This window comes from Capra hircus, unplaced genomic scaffold (assembly GCF_001704415.2).
Source record: "Capra hircus breed San Clemente unplaced genomic scaffold, ASM170441v1, whole genome shotgun sequence".
In the NCBI taxonomy this organism is placed as follows: Eukaryota; Metazoa; Chordata; class Mammalia; order Artiodactyla; family Bovidae; genus Capra; species Capra hircus.
The window spans coordinates 1-19,088 of NW_017189770.1; the positions used below are offsets into that span (position 1 = coordinate 1).

Below are 19,088 nucleotides of genomic sequence, written 5' to 3' on the forward strand. Positions count from 1 at the left end.
TCTGTTCGCCAGCCCAGAAAAATGTCCAGCTGGGGGCAGCACGCGAATACAGGTGACTCACGAGTTCCTCTACATTCCTGAGTGCCCCGTACCCCTGTTGGAAGAGACCTGCTCTCCAAACTGGGCCGCACAAGTGACTTTCTCCACTGAGGAGAGGCCCACCTTCTGGATGGACACTGTGACCTATTGCTCTCTTTCTCAAGACACCCCAAGATGAGTGGAGGTTGAATGAGCCTCTGAAGGAAGAACCGGGTGGGGCTGGAAGAGCAAGAGCATAAAGCTAACTCAATTATTCCCTGAGGTCTGGGCGAAAGACAAGCCCCTGCCCCCTAGTCTGGCTAAATCAAGCCCCAGTGATAAAGAACACAAACCAGGCACCATCCTGGTTAGAAAGCACCAGTACCCGCTACCGATAGAGGCCTGGGCTGGCATACTGCCCCACATCAATAGATTGAAACAAGCGGGCATTCTAGTAGAGTGCCAGTCGGCTTGGAATACGCCAATCCTGGCAGTCAGAAAGGAAGGAGGACAGGACTATAGGCCTATACAGGATCTCAGGCTAGTCAACCAGGCTACTGTGACTTTACACCCCACTGTTCCAAACCCCTGTACCTTACTGAGCCTCCTCCCGCGAGGGACTCAAGTTTATACCCGCCGGGATCTCAAGGATGGCTTCTTCTGCGTATGCCTCGCCCAGCGTCACAGCCCATCTTTGCCTTTGAATGGGAAGATCCAGTTGGGGGCACCAAACCACAAGCTCACCTGGACTCCCCACAAGGGTTTTAAGAACTCCCCAGCCATCTTTGGGAAGCCTTGGCTTTCTGACCTGGGACTCATTCCATCCAGAAGAGTGTGGATGTTGGCTCCTACAATGTGGGGATGACCTGCTGCTGGCCGCCGAGACCAAGGAAAAGTGCTTGGGAAGGGACAGAAGCACTGCTCCAGCTGCTGATGGAAGCAGGTCACCGGGTGTTGAAGAAGGAGGCACAGATCTGCAAGGAGGAGGTAAGGTATCTGGGGTTTGTTTTAAGGAAGGACACAAGGGTCCAGACCCTAGTTGGGTCCTATACACTGATGGCACCAGCCTGATAAAACAAGGACAACGGCTGTCAGGTTAGCCACAGCAGAAGGGGCCATCAAGACTGAAAAGGGATGGTGGGAATTGCCAAGTGGAAAATTATTGGTACCAAAGGAGCTGGCACACACTCTGGTAGCCAAACACACCAAGAGACACACCTAGGCCAGGCTGCCTGCTCACAGGTTAACGCTGCCTCTCGGCTATTCAGACAAAAACCTCCGGGTATTCAGCTGAAAGGCACGCTGCCCTTTGAACACCTGGGAGTGGACTTCACTGAAATGAAACCTCACCGACACTACTGTTCCCTGCTGGTCAAGGTGTGTACGTTCTCAGGATGCGTAGAAGCTTTTCCTACCTGGACTGAAGGAGCATCAGAAGTAGCCCAGTGCCTGCTTAGGGAAATAGTTCCCAGATTTGGACTTCCTACCAGCATTGGTTCAGACAATGGTCCGGCTTAAAGCAGCTGATTTAGTACAACAAGTAAGCAAAACTTTACACGTCAAATGGAAACTGCACACTGCATATAGGCCCAGAGACGGTGGAATGAACCAACCGGACATTAGAGAGACTCTCCAAGTGGATCATAGAGACTGACTGCTCCTGGGTGGACTTGCTTCCGACGGCTCTGCTCAGACTCAGGATGACCCCACAGACCCAAGGCTATTCTCCATATGAAATTGTGTATGGGAGGCTCCCTCCCATAATAATACAGGTGTCAACAAATTTGCCTCAGGTAAGGGGGGATAGGATTTCACAGCAGATGGAACTGGGTAAGGTAATAAATCGGGTAACTAAGTTTGTACAAGAAAGGGTGCTGTTCCCCCTTGGGGAACAGATTCATGAGTTTACGCTTGGTGACCAAGTATGGGTCAAAGATTGCAAACATGATTTGCTAGCCCCTTGGTGAAAGGGCCCTTATGTTATTCTAACTACCCCTACTGCAGTTAAAGTGGCAGGTATTGTCCCTTGGATCCATCATACGAGGGTGAAGAGAACATACCACGCAGACCCAAAAAACGCTGAGTGGACTGCACAGAGGGACCCCGCTGACCCTCGAGAGACTAAGACCATCCTTAAGAAGAAGGGAAAGAAGACCCTGGACGAGCCCCTTCAGGATGAACCTGCACGATCAACTGAATTGCTGCTTGGCCTCATCAGTGTGATTTTGAATTTAACTTCCGTTTCAACTCAGGACAAAGTTTTCATCTCATGGGCACATTCCTGCGCAGACTTCCACAACACTTCCAGCTGCTGGTATGCGGGGCTGTGCCTCTGTCAGTGATGGAGGGTCTTCCTTGGTGGGTGTCACCGCTCTGCCAGGGAGATTTTAAACCACTCTCTCTTGGGGATGACAAAAAGAGACTTTCCTCTCTCTTGTCAATCATAACCTCTCCGTGCTCTCTTGGTGTAAGACCTACAGCCAGTCAATAGACTCGGGTCATGGGGTTACATTTGATATAAATGCCAGTGTAACAAAAGACTAACCTACAACAAGCCTCGGTAACCTGCCTGATTTACATGCTAGGTGGACAAGATCCGTGTTTCAGTGGTCCCTTATTCGTACCCTCTATCGGGACAACAGATATTATGATTAAAGTACAGGCCTGACTAATTTTACAAAACAGACCCTCCTAGATAGAACAATAGCCATCCAAGCCTTAAATGAAAGCAAATCCAAATGAGAAAAGTGGTAATTCATAATGGAATGGCTTTGGACATTCTCACAGCTGCTCAAGGAGGGACCTGTGCCATAATTAAGGTTGAATGTTGTGTATACAGTCCTGACTTATCTGGCAATGTATCGCCTGCTTTAGATGACATGAAAAACCAGGTACAAGCAATGTCAAATGAAAACCTTCCTTTCTGGACTTCGGTCCTATCTTGGGTGAAGGGCGATTGGTGGAAAACTATATCAGCCACTGTTATAGTTGCCTTGGTAGTTCTGCTTTGTGGACCCTGAATTTTACAATGTATTATGAACTTTGTAACCCAAAGGTTGATGTCATTCTCCCAAATTGGCGGTCGGAGAGCCAGGGTGCAATATATCCCTATGAATGATGCTCATAATATGAGTTAAGAGCATCAAGAGGGGGGAATGAAGGAGGAAACAGACAGAGCTGGACTCTGCCTCAGGCCAGGCTGCGAACATTAGGCTACACGCATGGTTCCCCTCCACCATAGAACTCTGAACTGTGTGCCAGGCCTATAGAAATGGCATACAAATGGGAAACCAGATCTCCTTGAATGAAAGAGCCTCAGGACTTGTATTTAGACTCTCCATTGCCTAAAAGAATATGCTAATTATCTCTGTAATAGAACAAAGTCATAAATCCCATTATGTTTATCGGATTATGACCACAGTCCTATTGATAAATATCCACTGTTTATCTAGTCTTGTGACACATGAATCATGGGCTAACTTTGATCAATCTCTCTTTCACCTTGTCCAGACTAGTTTCAAGGAATTTGGGGAGGTGGGTTTGAGCGAGTGCACTTAGGGTATATAAGGTTTTCACAAAAACTGGTCGAGTCCTCGGCTAAGAGGGGACTCTGCCTGGGCCCGCCGGTGTAATAAACTGCACTCCGCTATCTGCATTGTCCTTCTGAGTGAGTTTGTTTCCCAGAACGCATGGCTACGACACTGCCACTAAGCCCACGACAGTGGGTATGCTGGAGACTCAAGGGGGCCCTGGCTGGTGTTCTGAGTCAGTGCCAAGGGACAGACAAGTTTCCCTGAATGTCGAGAGCTGACTGTCATGAAGGCACAACTGGCTTGATCAGGGGCGGGTGCTTCTGGCCTGCCTGACTGGTGTCTCCCAATGTGCCAAGGAGTCTGCCCAAGACTCTGGTGAGCAGACAGTCGTTAGAGCCCTTGGGTGGTGTCTGTGTGAGCTCAGTCCAGACCAGACTGGGGGCTGGAGCTGGAGAATGGGGGTCCCTGCCCTTGGCCAGGGCTCCAGGCTGAGAAGGTCACAGCCTCAGAGTCAGCAGAGGAACACAGGGCCCGGCAGCCATCAGAGGCGAACCTCCTACTGGCTGAAGGGGAAACAGAAGCCCAAGGTCACATGGTGTCGTAGCCCAGCAAGGACGAGAGCCAGGGTGTCCTGCTCTGAGCTCTGAGGGCTTCCTTCTGCTCTGGCATCCCACTGTCCCAGGATCCAAGGTTGACCCTGCCCCAGGGCACGCCTGCGGTCCACACGGGCTCATTTCCAGCCCCTGCCTAGGCTCCTGAGAGCCCGGCCTCACCTGGCCCCTCAGAGGATGGAGCCCTCCGTTGGAGCCGAGCTCTAGAGCGGCCGTGAGTGGCAACTCCTACTGGGCAGGGGCTGGGGGATGAGTGTCCTTAAGGGGCAGGGAAAGGGGGCCCATCCTATAAAGAGGCCCAGGGAGGTGGCTCCCTCCTGGGAAGAATTCCTGCCTGAAGAGCACTGACCGGTGGGGGCTCACCCGGCATATCACTTCCCAGTGTCCCCTCCCCACCTTCTGGGGCCGCAGACTTGAGGTGCTGGCTGCAGCCTGTGGAGCAAGGTGAGTTTGGCTGGGCCTGAAATGTGGGTGTCTGAGCTGATGGGCCCCCTTATCCCATGGGGGCCTGAAATCTCTCCCCAGCCTATGTGAGCTCCTCCCAGCAAAAGCCAGGACCTATTTATATAAGCTTTGTCACTATGCCCAGTAACCAATTTTAGCTCTCCAGGGTGACTGGGAATAAGCGTCAGTACACCCATCTCACAGTATACCCAGCTAGACCTTTTAGCCTCAGTACACCCATCTCACAGTGCACCCCAGTACACTCTGAGCCTCAGTACACCCATCTGTTAAACGGTGTCAAATGCCAGGTAAGGATGAATCAGGCCGGGAGGTGGGGCTGGTTTTGGGGAGACTACTGAGGCCACGTGACTGCCAGGGGCTGGTCAGGGGACCAGGGGGGACTCAAGTCAGGATGGAGACACCAGACACCGGTTTATTGAGCATCAGGGCTACGGCTGAGGAGCGGGTTGGGGCAGGGTGCCTGCCTCTAGCGGGGCACCGCACAGAGCTGGTAGGGGGGTGGGGTCACCAGGAAGGCAAAGACACCATGGTCGCTGGGGCGGGGCTGCCCGGCAGGCACCGAGAAGCTGAAGTGCTGCAGGAGGCTGGTGAAGAAGAGGAAGAGCTCCATGCGGGCCAGGGGCTCCCCGAGGCATGCGCGGCGGCCTGTGGGTGGGCACGGGGGCTCTGTGAGCCTGGGTCTCCCCCTCCAAGACCCCATCAGGATGGGGAAGCAAACCGGGCACCCTACCAGCCGCAAGGTACCTGCGGAGAAGGGTATGAAGGCCTCCTGCTTGACGAAGCGGCCCTGGGCGTCCAGGAAGTGCTCCGGGTGGAAGCGGAAGGGCTTCTCCCAGACGGTCTCATCCTTCAGCACTGACGACAGGTTGGTGATGAGTGTCGTCCCCTGGTGGCAAATGTCTGGCATGGGTGGGTCTCGATTGGTGGGGGGGTGCCCAGACCCTGCCACCAAACACACATGGGCACACACACTGCCTGGCACACACCCAGACTCTTTAAGTAACTCTCAGCCCAAGACGCTTCTCAGCACCATCTCTCTGCCCATGGCAGGGTGCCCTTACTTCCCCTCAGTGCCCGGCCTCCTCCAACGCTGAGACACGTTCTAGTTTGTCTTCCCTGCCCGACCTGGGGCTCTGAGTGGACAGAGCCAGCCCTGCTCTGCTCTCCTGTCCACGCCCACCCAGGCTGGGCCATTAAGTACCTTGGCCATGAGGACAGAGTGGCTTGGATTCCAGTCCTGGCTGACCTGGCAACACTCACTGCAGCTACCAGGTGGCAGGTGGTGCGGAGGTGGGGTTGGGAGAGCCGCAGGCCTACCTTTGGCACGTAGAAGCCCTGTACCTCGATGTCACGGGTTGTCATGTGGGGCAATCCCAGGGGGATGATGTCCGCAAAGCGTTGCACCTCATGGACCACGGCCACGGTGAAGGGCATGAGGGCCTGATCCCCCATCTCTGGTCGCCTCACCTTCCCTATCACCTCATCGATTTCCTGCTGGACCCGTCCTGGAAAACAAGTGTCCTTGTGGTGGTCAGACCCAAGGGCTGGGCTCACGCCTCCTCCTGACGCCCGGGTAGCACTGCGTCCACTTGGAGGAGGCGCTGTGACATCAGAGCTGGGGCTCAGGCCCTGCACAGAGCTGGTGCTGGGGGCCAAACCAACCGAGCTCAGAGGCCTCGTCCTGTCCTTGTCCTCCCAGCACCCACCCCAGGCTGGACTCACGCTGCACGTCTGGGTGCAGGATCATGAGGAGGAGGGCCCAGGCCAGCGTGGTCGAGGTGGTGACCATCCCAGCGGAAAACAGGTCGGTCACCACCAGGCGCAGGTTCTCATCATTGAAGCTGCTCTCGGTGTTCCCCTTGGCCTGGGTCACACCGGGAAGGTAAGCTCAGGGACAGAGGCGAAGTCCCCACGTGGCCTCCCACCCTGCTCCGGTCAGCCCAGGTGTCTGATCCCTGGGTGATACAGAGCCCCGAGTTTGCCTCCTGGGCCCTCAACACACATCCCTGTTCCGATCACCTTACCTCCTTCACCTCATCCAGGAAGGCGTCGGTCAGATGTCTAGGTGGCTGGGTTGGGTCCCGGGTCATCTTCTGCTCGGTGATCAACTCATCAATCAGGGCCATGAAGGCCTTCAGCCCCGGGAAGATCTTGGCAGCCAGCCCTGGGATGCGCAGGAGCATGGGCACAGCTTCCACCACCTGTGCGGGTCACAGCCGTGGGGCCCTGGGACCTCCTGGTGCTCAGGCTCTCACCAGTCAAGTCCTAGCTTCCTACAGTGTCTCCACCATTGACCTTGTTCCTCCCTAAGTTCAGACCCTGCCCCTCTCTCCTGGCCCTGAGCCCAAAAGATAAACCTAAAATGTACATATGGTGGGTACCGGTCCCTTCCAGTGAAAGCATACTCCCACCCCTAAGTGCGCTGACCCCCGCCAGGCCTCACCCACCTGGGCTGTCTGCCATCTCCCACTTCCAGACCTTTTCCTTGCAGGTGCCTATCCTGGAAAGCCCTTTCTTGCACTGGCCCTCTACACAAGTCCTCCTCCGGGGGAGGGACTTGCTGGAGGACCGAGGCCGCCTCTACAGAGCTCCTATCCCGCACCTGGCGCACTAAGCCAGACTCCTCTTTCAACATGTCCTCCATCATGTCCAACAACTTGACAATACAAGGATCGTTGTACTCGAAGCGGAACCCGAAGGTCAGGGAGGCGATCACGTTGCTCACTGCTTTATTCAGGAGGTCCTTGGGGCTAAAGGGGCGCCCTGGAAGGGGACGGTGCAAGGTAGGGCACGCCTCCATCTCTTCTGTCCCAGACCTCTCCAAACCTCCCAGACCTCCCTGTCCCTCAGCCCCAGCACTCACCGGCCTGGTCTGCGAAGGCGGCACAGAGGCACGAGGCCTCCTCAGTCACCCACTGCTCCAGTGACTTCTTCCCCAGGCCGAAGTTGCGCAGGGTGGACAGGGAGAAACGCCGCTGCTCTCGCCAGGCCTTCCCATATCGCGCCAGGATCACTCCTGGGGGCGGGGCGGGCACGTGGGCGTGGCTCGGGCCTGGCCCCGCCCCTCCCGGGGATCTGCTCACAACCCCGCCCCCGTGGGGGAAGTTCTGGGGTTGCCCGCCCACACTGGCCTGGCCCTCCCCTTCTAAATCCCGCCCACTTTGACACCCCTTTCCATCGGGGACAGGTCCCATTCTCTGTTGGCCGCATTGCTCCCCGAGTCACCCCTGCTTGGCGCCCATCTTGGCTCCACTTTCTATTTTGCCCACAGAGACCTGGTTCCACGTGGGGAAGGTCCTGGCCTGCCCCTGCACTACCAACCCCGACACTGTCCTCTTTCCTGCCCACACCGACGTCTCCTTCACGTTCGCAGTGACCCTGGGCCGCCCTCTCTTAGAAAGCCCCCGCCCTCAGCCTCATCCAATTTCTCCTTCCCCAATGCTTGGCACAGTCTCCTTTCGTCACCAGCGACCCCTCAAATTCGTTGGCTCTTTCCTGCAGGATGTCCGCGACCCTGCCTCCACCTGCAGGGACGCGGCCTGCCCTCTCCACTTGCCTTCGGCGCGCGGCCCGTAACCCACGTGCTCGTAGACGGCCGGAGGTGGACGGTCGGAAGTGTCCTGGTTGCGGTACACCAGCGCTTCGCGCACAGCCGCCAGCCCGTTGAGCACGACTACCGGCGTCCAGACCTGCTGCAGGCTGAACACGTTCCCGAAGCGGCGCCGCAGCTGCAGGCCAAAGGTCGAGGGTGTTTGGCAAGCCCAGGCCCCGCCTGGCTGTGGGCCCAGCCTCCTGGCGTTAGCCTCTGGACACCTCTGGGGCCCCCTCCAGCAGCGAGCAACCGCAAGGACTTAATCTAGTCTTGTGAGTCCGGGGGGTTACATCCACTAGTTTTGAGGCTCTCAAGCTGGATGAGACCATCCTACTCACAGACCCAGCTAGGACTGTGCAAGCGTCACAAAATGGCCAGCAGGCCAAGTTAGCATCCTATTTTACAGGTGAAGAAACCCAGGTTCACAGAGGGGAGCAGGGAGGCCCAAGGTCTCATGGACGCAAAAGATTTGAACCAGATCACTGTGCCTCTCTCAACCTTAACTCGCCTGATTTAAATAGGGCTCATGACCAGACATCTCCCCCATTCTCAAGACCTTTCCTCCCAACGTGACCCTCAGGGACTCAGGCTCACATAATTGAAGAGCTGGCTGGCTGAATCCTCAGCCTGTCGCCATCTTGTAAACCCCTCACCTGCTGGCCTTTGTCCTCTCTGACCTCTGTTTGGAAAATCCAAACTGTTCTCAGGCCCTGAACAAACGCCCTCCCTCAGGAGGCCTCTCGAATCTGCCTCCTCTTCTTGGCCCAGTCCTCTTCCGGCCTGTGGCTTCACCCAGCGCCCACTGTCCGCTGCTAGGTGGGGCCCTAGGACCACCGCTATGCACTCCCCACCCATCTGTCCTCACCTGGTTGAAGCTGGGACACGGGTCATCAAAGTCCACCTGTAGCAGGTTGCCCAGCACCGGCAGCGGTGTGGGGCCTGGTGGGTAGCGTGGGGCCCAGCGTGAGCGCCGGTGCATCAGGTCCAGCAAGAGCAAGAAGATGAGCACGGCCACGGCCAGGGGCCCCAGCGTGTCCCCAGACAGCAGCCCCATGGCTGCCTCCGTGGGCGCTGCGTTCCTCACCACACCGGCACCCAGGACCAGCCCAGCGCGGCACTCTCACTCCACCTCCGGGGCTCCACCAGTCCGGGGCCTCCTTATAAAGGGAGCGGAGGACCGGCCTTTGCCCTCTGCCCTGAGGTGTGCTGTAGGGGAGATTGTGCTGCCAGAGGGTAGGAGAGGGGTCAAGGAGAGTCAGGCGCAGGGGCGCCCACTGTCCCTCACGCGTGCTCTCCACGTGCTTCTGGAGGTGGCTGGAGAGCACAAGAAGTCGCCCTCCCCCGGCCTGACTCCCCAGCTCGGCAGAGTCCAGGAAGAATCCAGGGTCTTGGGAATGGGTTCTGCCACCACCTGCCGCCTGTCAGCCTCTAATGCGGCCACAGCCCTGTTCCCAGAACGTGTCCTTGTCCTCCTCCTGGGTGGCCTTCGCCTCCCAAGTATGTTCTGGTCCTTGCCCCGTGCTGGTGGGAGGACCTGATGACCGGAGGGACCACCGATAAAGTTCTTGGTGTCCCCTCACTTCCCACTGGTACACGCAACACACACACAGAATCACACACTCATGAACCACATTTACACACACTCACATCCTGACTAGCCCATGCTCACATGCATATCTACACACCCACACGACCACATCCACGAGTGCCTGTGTTACCACCTTCCACTCACAGAGACCCAGCAGCAAGGGCTCTAGTTCTCAGCGGCTGCCTGGACTCAGCTGACCTCCCTGCACCTGGAGGCTGCTCTCGGGGGTGCCGGCGCCTTCACCTGGCTGGCTGCTGCCTCAGTTTCCACCTGTTGTGGCTGAGGGAAGTTGAGTCCGGTGGTAGGGAGGCAGCAGGGTTGTTTTCCAAAATCCATTAGTGAAAGTGAACTCGCTCGGTCATGTCCGACTCTTTGCGACACCATGGTCTGTAGCCTGCCAGGCTCTCCTTCCATGGGATTTTCCAGGGAAGAGTACTGGAGTGGGTTGCCATTTACTTCTCCCGAAGATCTTCCCAACCCAGGATAGAACCCAGGTCTCCCGCATTGTAAGCAGACGCTTTACTGTCTGAGCCACTAAAATCCAGGCATCCTCCCAAAAAACTCCCAAACTCCCCCCTCAAAACACATGTAACCAAGTCATATCCTACAAAAGTGATCTTCAAATATTTACTTATAACTTTTGAATAGCTGTCCCCTCACACATTTGTAAGTTAATGTCTAATGTCTTTCATCACACATCAAAATAATTTAAAAATCTACCGTTTCTGCCATATTGTAAACACTGATATTTAGATATAATTGTGTTACTCTTTTAAATGTTTTAACTAGTCTTTCTTCATCTACCTGCAGGCGTGGTGCACTACTCTTTTCAGGGGTCTTTGTGGAAACAGCCCCTGCCCAAGAGATTGCTGTGGAGTCGTCACAGGTGGGGACCTCTGTCAGGGGCTACGGGGACTGTCTCACGTAGCACAAGAGCGGTCATGCGGCTTGATTGGTAATGATTGACCAACTGTGTGTGTGTGTGTGTGTGTGTGTGTGTGTGAGGACTCTGGAGAAATTCCCTGTGTTCTCAGGAAAGTGTCAAACAAAGCCCCGCTCTACCACCCCCATTCCCACCCCCCCTCGGGCTGGCTGTATGGTCACCTCAGGGATCTGTGGCCGCAAGCTCATCTCAGGGTCCGTGGCAGGAACCTAGATGAACCGACAGGAACAGATGACCCCTATGTGTGAGCAGCCTTGGAATATGGTCCCACATTCGTACGAGAAGGGGGTGGTGGTGAGCGGGACGCCTGCCTGGGGTCACATGTCCTCTTGGACACTGCAGGTCCAGGGACCTGTGACTGAAGCCCCCACTCCCAGCCCTCTGTCAGGAAAACACATGTGGAAGCTGGATGTCCACTGAGAGTCACTAGCCAGATTAGGGGTTGTCCATCTGGTGACACCTGGCAGCTCCCAGCAGCATTTGTGTGTGTGTGTTGGAGTATAGCCAGGAAACATGTGACCATTTCAGGTGAACGGTGAAGGGAAACTCTATTTTGTCCTGGGGTATAGCCAATTACCACGTTGTGAGAGTTTCAGGTGGCCAGTGAAGGGTCTCAGCCATACATGCACGTGTATCCATTCTCCCCGCCTCCACCAGCAGCTCCCACTTTGTAGAGGAGAAAACTTAGGCTCCCAGAGGGACAGTGACTGGACCCAGGCTGCCCAAGGTGACACGTTAGAGTCACATGCCTGGTCTCTGGAGGCCCCCTGCTCTCCCTCTGGGGCTACTGGGAAGAGAGGAGTTTCATGGGGCCAAGCTTCTCTGTGACCCAGCAGCACAGAGACATGTGGGCTACGTAGTTAGGGAGTGACTGTCAGAGGTTGGAGAGCCCCTAAGAAGGCCCAGGTGGGCAGGTGCCTTAGGGCTTCCCTAATAGCTCAGTGAGTAGAGAATTCACCTGCAGTGCAGACGACCCTGGTTCGATTCCTGGGTCAGGAAGATCCCCTGGAGAAGGGATAGGCTACCCACTCCAGGATTCTTGGGCTTCCCTTGTGGCTCAGCTGGTAAGGAATCCACCCGCAATGCGGGAGACTCTGTTGGATCCCTGGGTTGGGAAGATCCCCTGGAGAAGGGACTTCTCCAGGAAGAGAGGCTACCCACTCCAGTATTCTGGCCTGGAGAATTCCATGGACTGTATAGGTTTGCAAAGAGTTGGACACAACTGAGCAAATTTCACTTTTGGAGACAGAGTCCTATGTTGCTTCCTTAGTGTGTTTTTTTTTTTAATTAACCAAACTTTCATGTAAAAAAACTTTATTGTCATCAAAGACAATAGTTTGATGAGTCAAAGATTTAAGACCTGGAAAAAGCCTGCTGTTTGTCCCAGTCCTCTTCACCCACAATTCCTGCAGCCCAGGGTAGAAATCTTTCTAGCTTCCAACTGTCTAGCTGAAGCCCTTGATTTTGCCTCCAAAGTTCTAAATAAAAAGCTTATCTTGCTTTGTCTTGATTGTTCAGATCTAAACATTATCTAATGAATTATTACAACAGAAGGGGAGGATTTAGCTCTCGTAACAACTGAACACTTAGCGCCACCTCCAGCAGACGTCTCACCTCTCTCTAGTCTTCCTCATGATTACCTCCTAGGTTTCAGCACTCTAACTGTTTTGAGTAATGACATCATTAGTTGTTAAAAGCTAAGAATCATTTTTGCTTTTTTTGCTGACTTTTATAACATTTTGGCTTTTAAATTCCTCTCCCACAAAGTGGGTTCATTTTAATTCATTTTTTTTAAAATTTAGGAACTATTTAAATAGAGTGACATCCATGCTTTTTAGTGTACTGTTCTGTGAGTTTTGACAGATGTATACAACTGTGAAATTGCCACTACAGCCAAGATCCAGAACAGCTCCAATCAGTTCAGAAACATCCCCTATACTCACTAATACTAATTCCCCCATACTCACTAATACCCTTCCCCCTCTCCCAGCCCCTGGCACCCAGTGAATGGTTTTCTGGCCCCATAGTTTTGCCTTTGCAAGAGGGTCATGTCAATGAAAACATCCCAGTACCTAGCCTTTATTTATCTGGCCACGCAGCAGGCCTGGGGATCTTGGTTCCCAGACCAGGGATGAAACGCGGGCCCCTGCAGTGCAGGCACGGAGTCCTAGCCGCTGGGCCACAGGGCGGCCCCCGGGTGTGGCTCTGAGCCTCTCACTGAGCACAGGACGCCTGCGCGTGGTCCGCGGTAGTTTGTTCCTTCTCATTGCGGAGCAGCTGTCCCGAGTATGGATGCCCCGCGGTGTGGCCGCCGACTGGACGAGAAGCATTTGGATTGTTTCCAGTTTTGGGCAGTTTCAGATAAAACCACTGTAATGTTCATGTACAAGTTTTGTGCGAACATAGGTTTTCCTTTCACTCAGGTAAGCACCGCGCAGGGCGTGCCGGGGTCCTGTGCTAATGTGTACTTAGTTTCCTAGCAAACTGTGAAACTTTCCAAAGTGCTGGTATCCACTTTGCATTCTCTCCAGCAAAGAACGAGAGGATCTGTTTGATCCATATCATTTCCAGGATTTTCCTTTTTGAAAGTCATTCTAGTAGGCTTGGGGCGTCATTTTGTTTAGCTCAATACTGAGGGTTTACATGTTAAAACTATGGAAACAGTATTTCTGAGTCATGTAGTATACTATCATCAATCTTTCTGTATAATTTTGCTTTTCTCCTCTTTTTTAAACTTTAGTTTTCCAGGGACGGGGGAGCTTGGTGGGCTGCCGTCTATGGGGTCGCACAGAGTCGGACACGACTGAAGCGACTTAGCAGCAGTAGCAGCAGAGGAACCTATAATTAATACATCTAAACTGTCTCTTAAAAACAAGTAATCTCCTTGCTATACACTTAAGACAAGTTAGGTGGTTTATCAATATGATCATTTCGCTGGGGACATATTTCATGGAGCCCTCCACCCTTTTCCCTCCTGGACAGACGTCCTTGAGGTCGGAGGCTCAGCTGTCCTGGGACCTCCCTTCACCGTCATTCTGGTGAGTACGTCACTTCGTTCACATGTGGAGCCCATGTTATCTTTTATTTTTGGTTGTGCTGAGGGGTTCAGTTCAGTTCAGTTCAGTCGCTCAGTCGTGTCTGACTCTCTGCGACCCCATGAATCGCAGCACGCCAGGCCTCCTTGTCCATCACCATCTCCCGGAGTTCACTCAGACTCACGTCCATCGAGTCCGTGATGCCATCCAGCCATCTCATCCTCGGTCGTCCTCTTCTCCTCCCGCCTCCAGTCCTTCCCAGCATCAGAGTTTTTTCCAATGAGTCAACTCTTCGCATGAGGTGGCCAAAGTACTGGCGTTTCAGCTTTAGCGTCATTCCTTCCAAAGAAATCCCAGGGCTGATCTCCTTCAGAATGGACTGGTTGGATCTCCTTGCAGTCCAAGGGACTCTCAAGAGTCTTCTCCAACACCACAGTTCAAAAGCATTAATTCTTCGGCGCTCAGCCTTCTTCACAGTCCAACTCTCACATCCATACGTGACCACAGGAAATACCATAGCCTTGACTAGAAGGACCTTAGTTGGCAAAGTAATGTCTCTGCTTTTGAATATGCTATTTAGATTGGTCATAACTTTTCTTCCAAGGAGTAAGTGTCTTTTAATTTCATGGCTGCAGTTACCATCTGCAGTGATTCTGGAGCCCCCCAAAATAGTCTGATACTGTTTCCACTGTTTCCCCATCTATTTCCCATGAAGTGATGGGACCGATGCCATGATTCTAGTTTTCTGAATGTTGAGCTTTAAGCCAACTCTTTTGCTCTCCTCTTTCACTTTCACCAAGAGGCTTTTTAGCTCCTCTTCACTTTCTGCCATAAGGGTGGTGTCATCGGCATATCTGAGGTTATTGATATTTGTCCCGGAGGAGCTATCCCACGTTGAAGATCAGGAACAGGGATGGTGAGGAGATACCCCTCATCCAAGGTAAGGAGCAGAGGCTGTGCTTTGCTGGAGCAGCCGTGAAGAGATACGCCCACGTCCAGGGTGCCGAGGGGTAATCCTGAGATATTCCTGAGGGGTAGTCCTAGATATTACCTGTCTGAAAAGGTCTTACTGCGTATTTAAGTCAGTGTGACTATGTACAGAATTTTAGACTAGAAATAATTTTCTCGCAGATTTTGAAAATCCTCATTTTCTTCTGGTTTCAAAGATTGGTGCTGAAAAGTGTTATGAAACTTAATTGACGTCTTTCTTCATATCCGGAAGTTTTTAGGTTCTTCTTTTCATCCTAGGTGTTTCAATATTTAGTAATGACGTCATCTGGGGTGGGTCTCCTTCATCCATTTTCCTGGACACTTGGCGATTCCTTCTCTCTGCAAACTCAGGTCCTGCATCTCTGGGGAAATTCTCAATAACGCATGAATGGAATTTATTTGGGATTTTCCCTGCACCCCAGTTTGTTGATTCTGTTCCTTCTTTCAGAAAGATCTATGATTGAGCCGTTGCAGCGCCTGATCTCTCTATTCTGGGAAAAACGTTTTCAATTTTATCCTCTATATTGTGATTGGATTTTTAATTCCCATGATCATATTTCTGTTTTTGAAGAATTAGAAGTTGTAGGGACTTGCTAGTGGTCCACTGGTTAAGATTCCACCTTCTACTTGTGGGGATGCCAGTTCCATCCCTGGTCGGGGAACTAAGATCCCACAGCCCATGGGGCAACTAAGCCTGTGGCCAGCAACTAGAGAGAAACCTGTGCACACGGAGCTCCAGGGGAAAAAAAAAAATGCCCAAGCGCCGAAATGAAGAGTCCATGCACCACAACAGGCCCAATTCAGCCAAAATGAAATTTAAGAAGGAGTTAGAGGTTATTGTTGGAACATTGTTATTTTAGCACCCATCCTTGTTTTGTGAATGCAGCGTTTTATGTTTAAAGACATCAGTCATTTGTTAGTGTGAAGCTTCCTGAAACGCCTCGCAGTCTTCGGTGTCTGCAGCATGCGCTGACGTGGACCAATGCGTGACTGAGCCCTTGACACGTCACCTCAGCCTTCTCTCTTTCTCCTTGTCATACAGCCCATCGGGGAGACCTTAAGGCCAGTGTGGGGGCCGATGGATAAGTGCTACCCCATGACCACTCAGGGGGGTCAGGGTTGGGGACTCCTCCTCCCCTGGAGTGGGGTGGCTGTCCTGGGCCTCCTTGGTGGGCACACACACAGAGGATGGGTCAGGCAGGGAAGACCCCTGGGCACTCTCAGCTGTATGTGACGGCCCGTTTCCCTCTGTAGAGACGCGGAGTCAGGTGTGGGAAGAAGCATGACTCTGAGGTAAGTGAGGCCTGGCCAGGAAGGGCCGGGGGCTGGGGGCTGTCACCTGTCAGTGCTCCCTGAGACAGGAACTCGTCCAGCGTATGGTCAGGGCCCCAGGGATGGTAGGGGTCTCCTTTAGGACACTAACAACCCGACCACACCTCGAGCTATGGGAGGGGTTTCCCTGGAAAAACAAAGAACTACACACTCTAAGTGTGCACAGAAGCAGGGGATGCACACACCAAGTGTGCACAGCAGGAGGGGATGCACACTTCAATGCGCACAGCTTCAGGGGTACACACTCCAAGTGTGCACAGTAGGAGGGGATACACCCTCCAAGTGTGCACAGCAGGAGGGGATACATACTCCAATGCACTCAGAATCAGGGGTACACACTCCAAGCGTGCACAGAAGCAAGGGATACACACTCCAAGTGTGCACAGCAGGGGATGCACACTTCAAGTGTGCACAGAAGCAGGAGATGCACACTCCAAGTGTGCACAGAAGCTGGGGATGCGTACTCCAAGTGTGCTCAGCAGGAGGGGATACACACTCCAAGTGTGCACAGCAGGAGGGGAGGCATAGGGCATCAAAGGGCCTTTTTGCCCATATAGAGCCCTCTTGCCCCTCCTTGCAGGCAGGCCATGAGCCCCAAGGCAATGGGAGGACCAAACGACACTGCCCCCAAGGCAGAAACTGCTGTCTTGTCTATGGAGGAGCGGCAGGTGGGGGACCCGGGGGAGGAACCAGTCAGCCTCATTCCTGGTGCAAAGGGGGTGACTGAAAAGGAAGAGGTGGCAGGGACCCCAGGATGGCAGGTAAAGAAGCCTGGTGCTCAACTGGAACACTGTCCCTGTGCGTGTCCTCCTGGGAAGCCCCTGGCCTTGCAGGGTGGAGAGGAGAGGCCAGGCTCATACCACCGTGGCAACGGTTGGGGGAGGCTGAGGCACCCCAAGACCACTGAGTCAAACTGCCATCCCAGTGGAGCAACAGCTCTGTGTGGAGCTGAGAGGTGTGACACGGTCTGAGTGGCGAGTGGATCTGAAACCTGGCCTCCCCCGACTTCTTGTGAAGTGAGGCACGTTTCCCCAGCTGCACAATGTAGAACCAGCCTCATCCCGCCCCGTGCCCCTTCTCCCTTCCTAGGAGACTAAGAAGGCCCGAAAGGAGACGGCCGTGTACGTTTCAGGTAAGACAGCAGACCCCACCCTGTGCGGCAAGACTGCCTTGCTCCCTCATCCCAGGGACCCTGTACAAGGCACAGATACCTGACCTTCCTGGCCCAGGGAGGGGGCAGAGATGAAGCCCAGGTAGTCTGATGTTCAGTCTTTCCCAGATGAGCCCCCTGCGTCCTTCTTCCTTCTTGGGTTGAAAGGACTTGAGGCCACTCCCCTTGGGCTGCTGGAAGGTTTCTGCCCTTTTAGCAATGTTGACCTGTTCTTCTGGCCAAAGAGGGTACCCTAGCCCTGGGCAAGGTTCCTTCCAGCACGGCACCCACAGGGCATGTCTGATTGTGCTTTTTAGAAGCTTCCGAGGAGGACATCGTGGAGGAAAGGCCCGGGGGCTGGGTCCCCAGCTCTTGAGGAAGCTCTGGCTGGGATGGTTCCCCGCCTCTGACATCCCCAAGACTCAGAGCCACGAGTGACCCCACGTCCAATAAATCCACAGTTGTTGCTTCTGCAGGCCCGGTTTCCTCCTTTCAGGGCCCTCAAGTTTCTGCAAACCCATTGTGGCTTCGTCCACGGCCCCTGTCCCAACGAGCTGCAGGAACACCACGTCCTGCTGAAGGAGGAAACAGACAGAGCTGGACTCCATCTTAAGCCAGGCTGCAAACATTAGGCTACAAGCATGGTTCCCCTCCCAATGGACTCTGAACTTTGTACCCTGGGCTATGGTAATGGCATACCAATGGAAAACCAGACCCGTGGGATAAAAGAGCCTCAGGACTTGTACTTGGACTCTCCGTTGCCTAAAAGAATATACTAATTATCTTTGTAACAGAACAAAGTCATAAATTCCATTCTGTTTATCGGGATATGACCACAGTCTTATTGATAAATGTCCACTGTTTATCTAGTCTTGTGGCACATGAATTATGGGCTAACTTTGATCATATCTCTCTTTTACCTTGTCCAGACTAGTTTCAAGGAATTTGGGGAGGTGGGTTTGAGCAAGTACACTTAGGGTATATAAGGTTTTCACAAAAACTGGTCGAGTCCTTGGCTAAGAGGAGACTCTGCCTTGGCCCGCCGGTGTAATAAACTGACTCCGCTATCTGCATTGTCCTTCTGAGTGAGTTTGTTTCCCGGAACACGTGGCTACAATGTTTGGTGCATGGGCCAGGAATCTCCTCACTTTGAGGAGACAAGTCCCATTTGGGACTACTCCGAGGCCTTGCAGCTCGAATCTTCTAGAAGGGGGAAGGTGCCTCACCCTTCTGGAAGGATTCTGCTTCTCAACGCCCGGACCTATCATGGTAGCAGGTAGTGGACAGCAGCAGGGGAGCTGAGCACTCAGGTGAGGAGGAACCCACCCGGCAGGGTGGAAGAGGGGGCCTGATCATCCCCCTGGGAGGGACTAGAAGGGGCATGGACCCACAGGAGACTGGAATAGGCAGGCGGCGATTGCTTGGTACACAGGTCGATGAGCCTGCTAGGGCTTAGGAAGTGAATTTGTGAAGGTCATTTAGGAGGTGTGTCCACGCCGTCTTAGGGAAAATTATTACCAGCGATCACCAGGAGATTTTTAGGATAGGAAACTGGTCCTTGTATGCCTGTATTCTGCCCTTCCCCAGGAGGTGTCCCATCTGCTGTGAAATTCTTGACCCCCTCGGAATTGTTAGGCTAGATAGGGGTATACATAAGTGAGTATGAATTGGCTTTTCCGGAGATGGCCTGGGACATGGGATATTTAACCCATCTGTGTTTTCATCTGCAGCTGGTCAATCCCACCAAGGTAGAATGAACATTAAGGGAGAAACAGTCTTGGACCACGTGGTGTTCTGGTTCATCTATGCTGACCGGCAGGTGAAGACACAC

The 19,088-nt window shown here is 53.5% G+C and overlaps 1 protein-coding gene and 1 pseudogene across 1 annotated transcript; one reads left to right on the top strand and one right to left on the bottom strand.

Annotated features, from left to right (window-relative positions):
- Window positions 1–5,013: 5,013 nt before the first annotated feature.
- On the bottom strand, window positions 5,014–9,273 carry LOC108634669 (cytochrome P450 2D14-like). The gene is made up of 9 exons (XM_018044731.1): window positions 9,085–9,273; window positions 8,184–8,355; window positions 7,491–7,643; window positions 7,230–7,390; window positions 6,652–6,828; window positions 6,350–6,491; window positions 5,945–6,132; window positions 5,372–5,513; window positions 5,014–5,272 (listed from the first exon to the last, which is right to left on the bottom strand). The coding sequence occupies exons 1-9, from the start codon at window positions 9,271–9,273 to the stop codon at window positions 5,094–5,096; spliced, it is 1,503 nt and encodes a 500-aa protein (XP_017900220.1). The 3' UTR covers window positions 5,014–5,093.
- Window positions 9,272–17,941, top strand: LOC108634668 (annotated as a pseudogene).
- The last annotated feature ends 1,147 nt before the right edge of the window (window positions 17,942–19,088 follow it).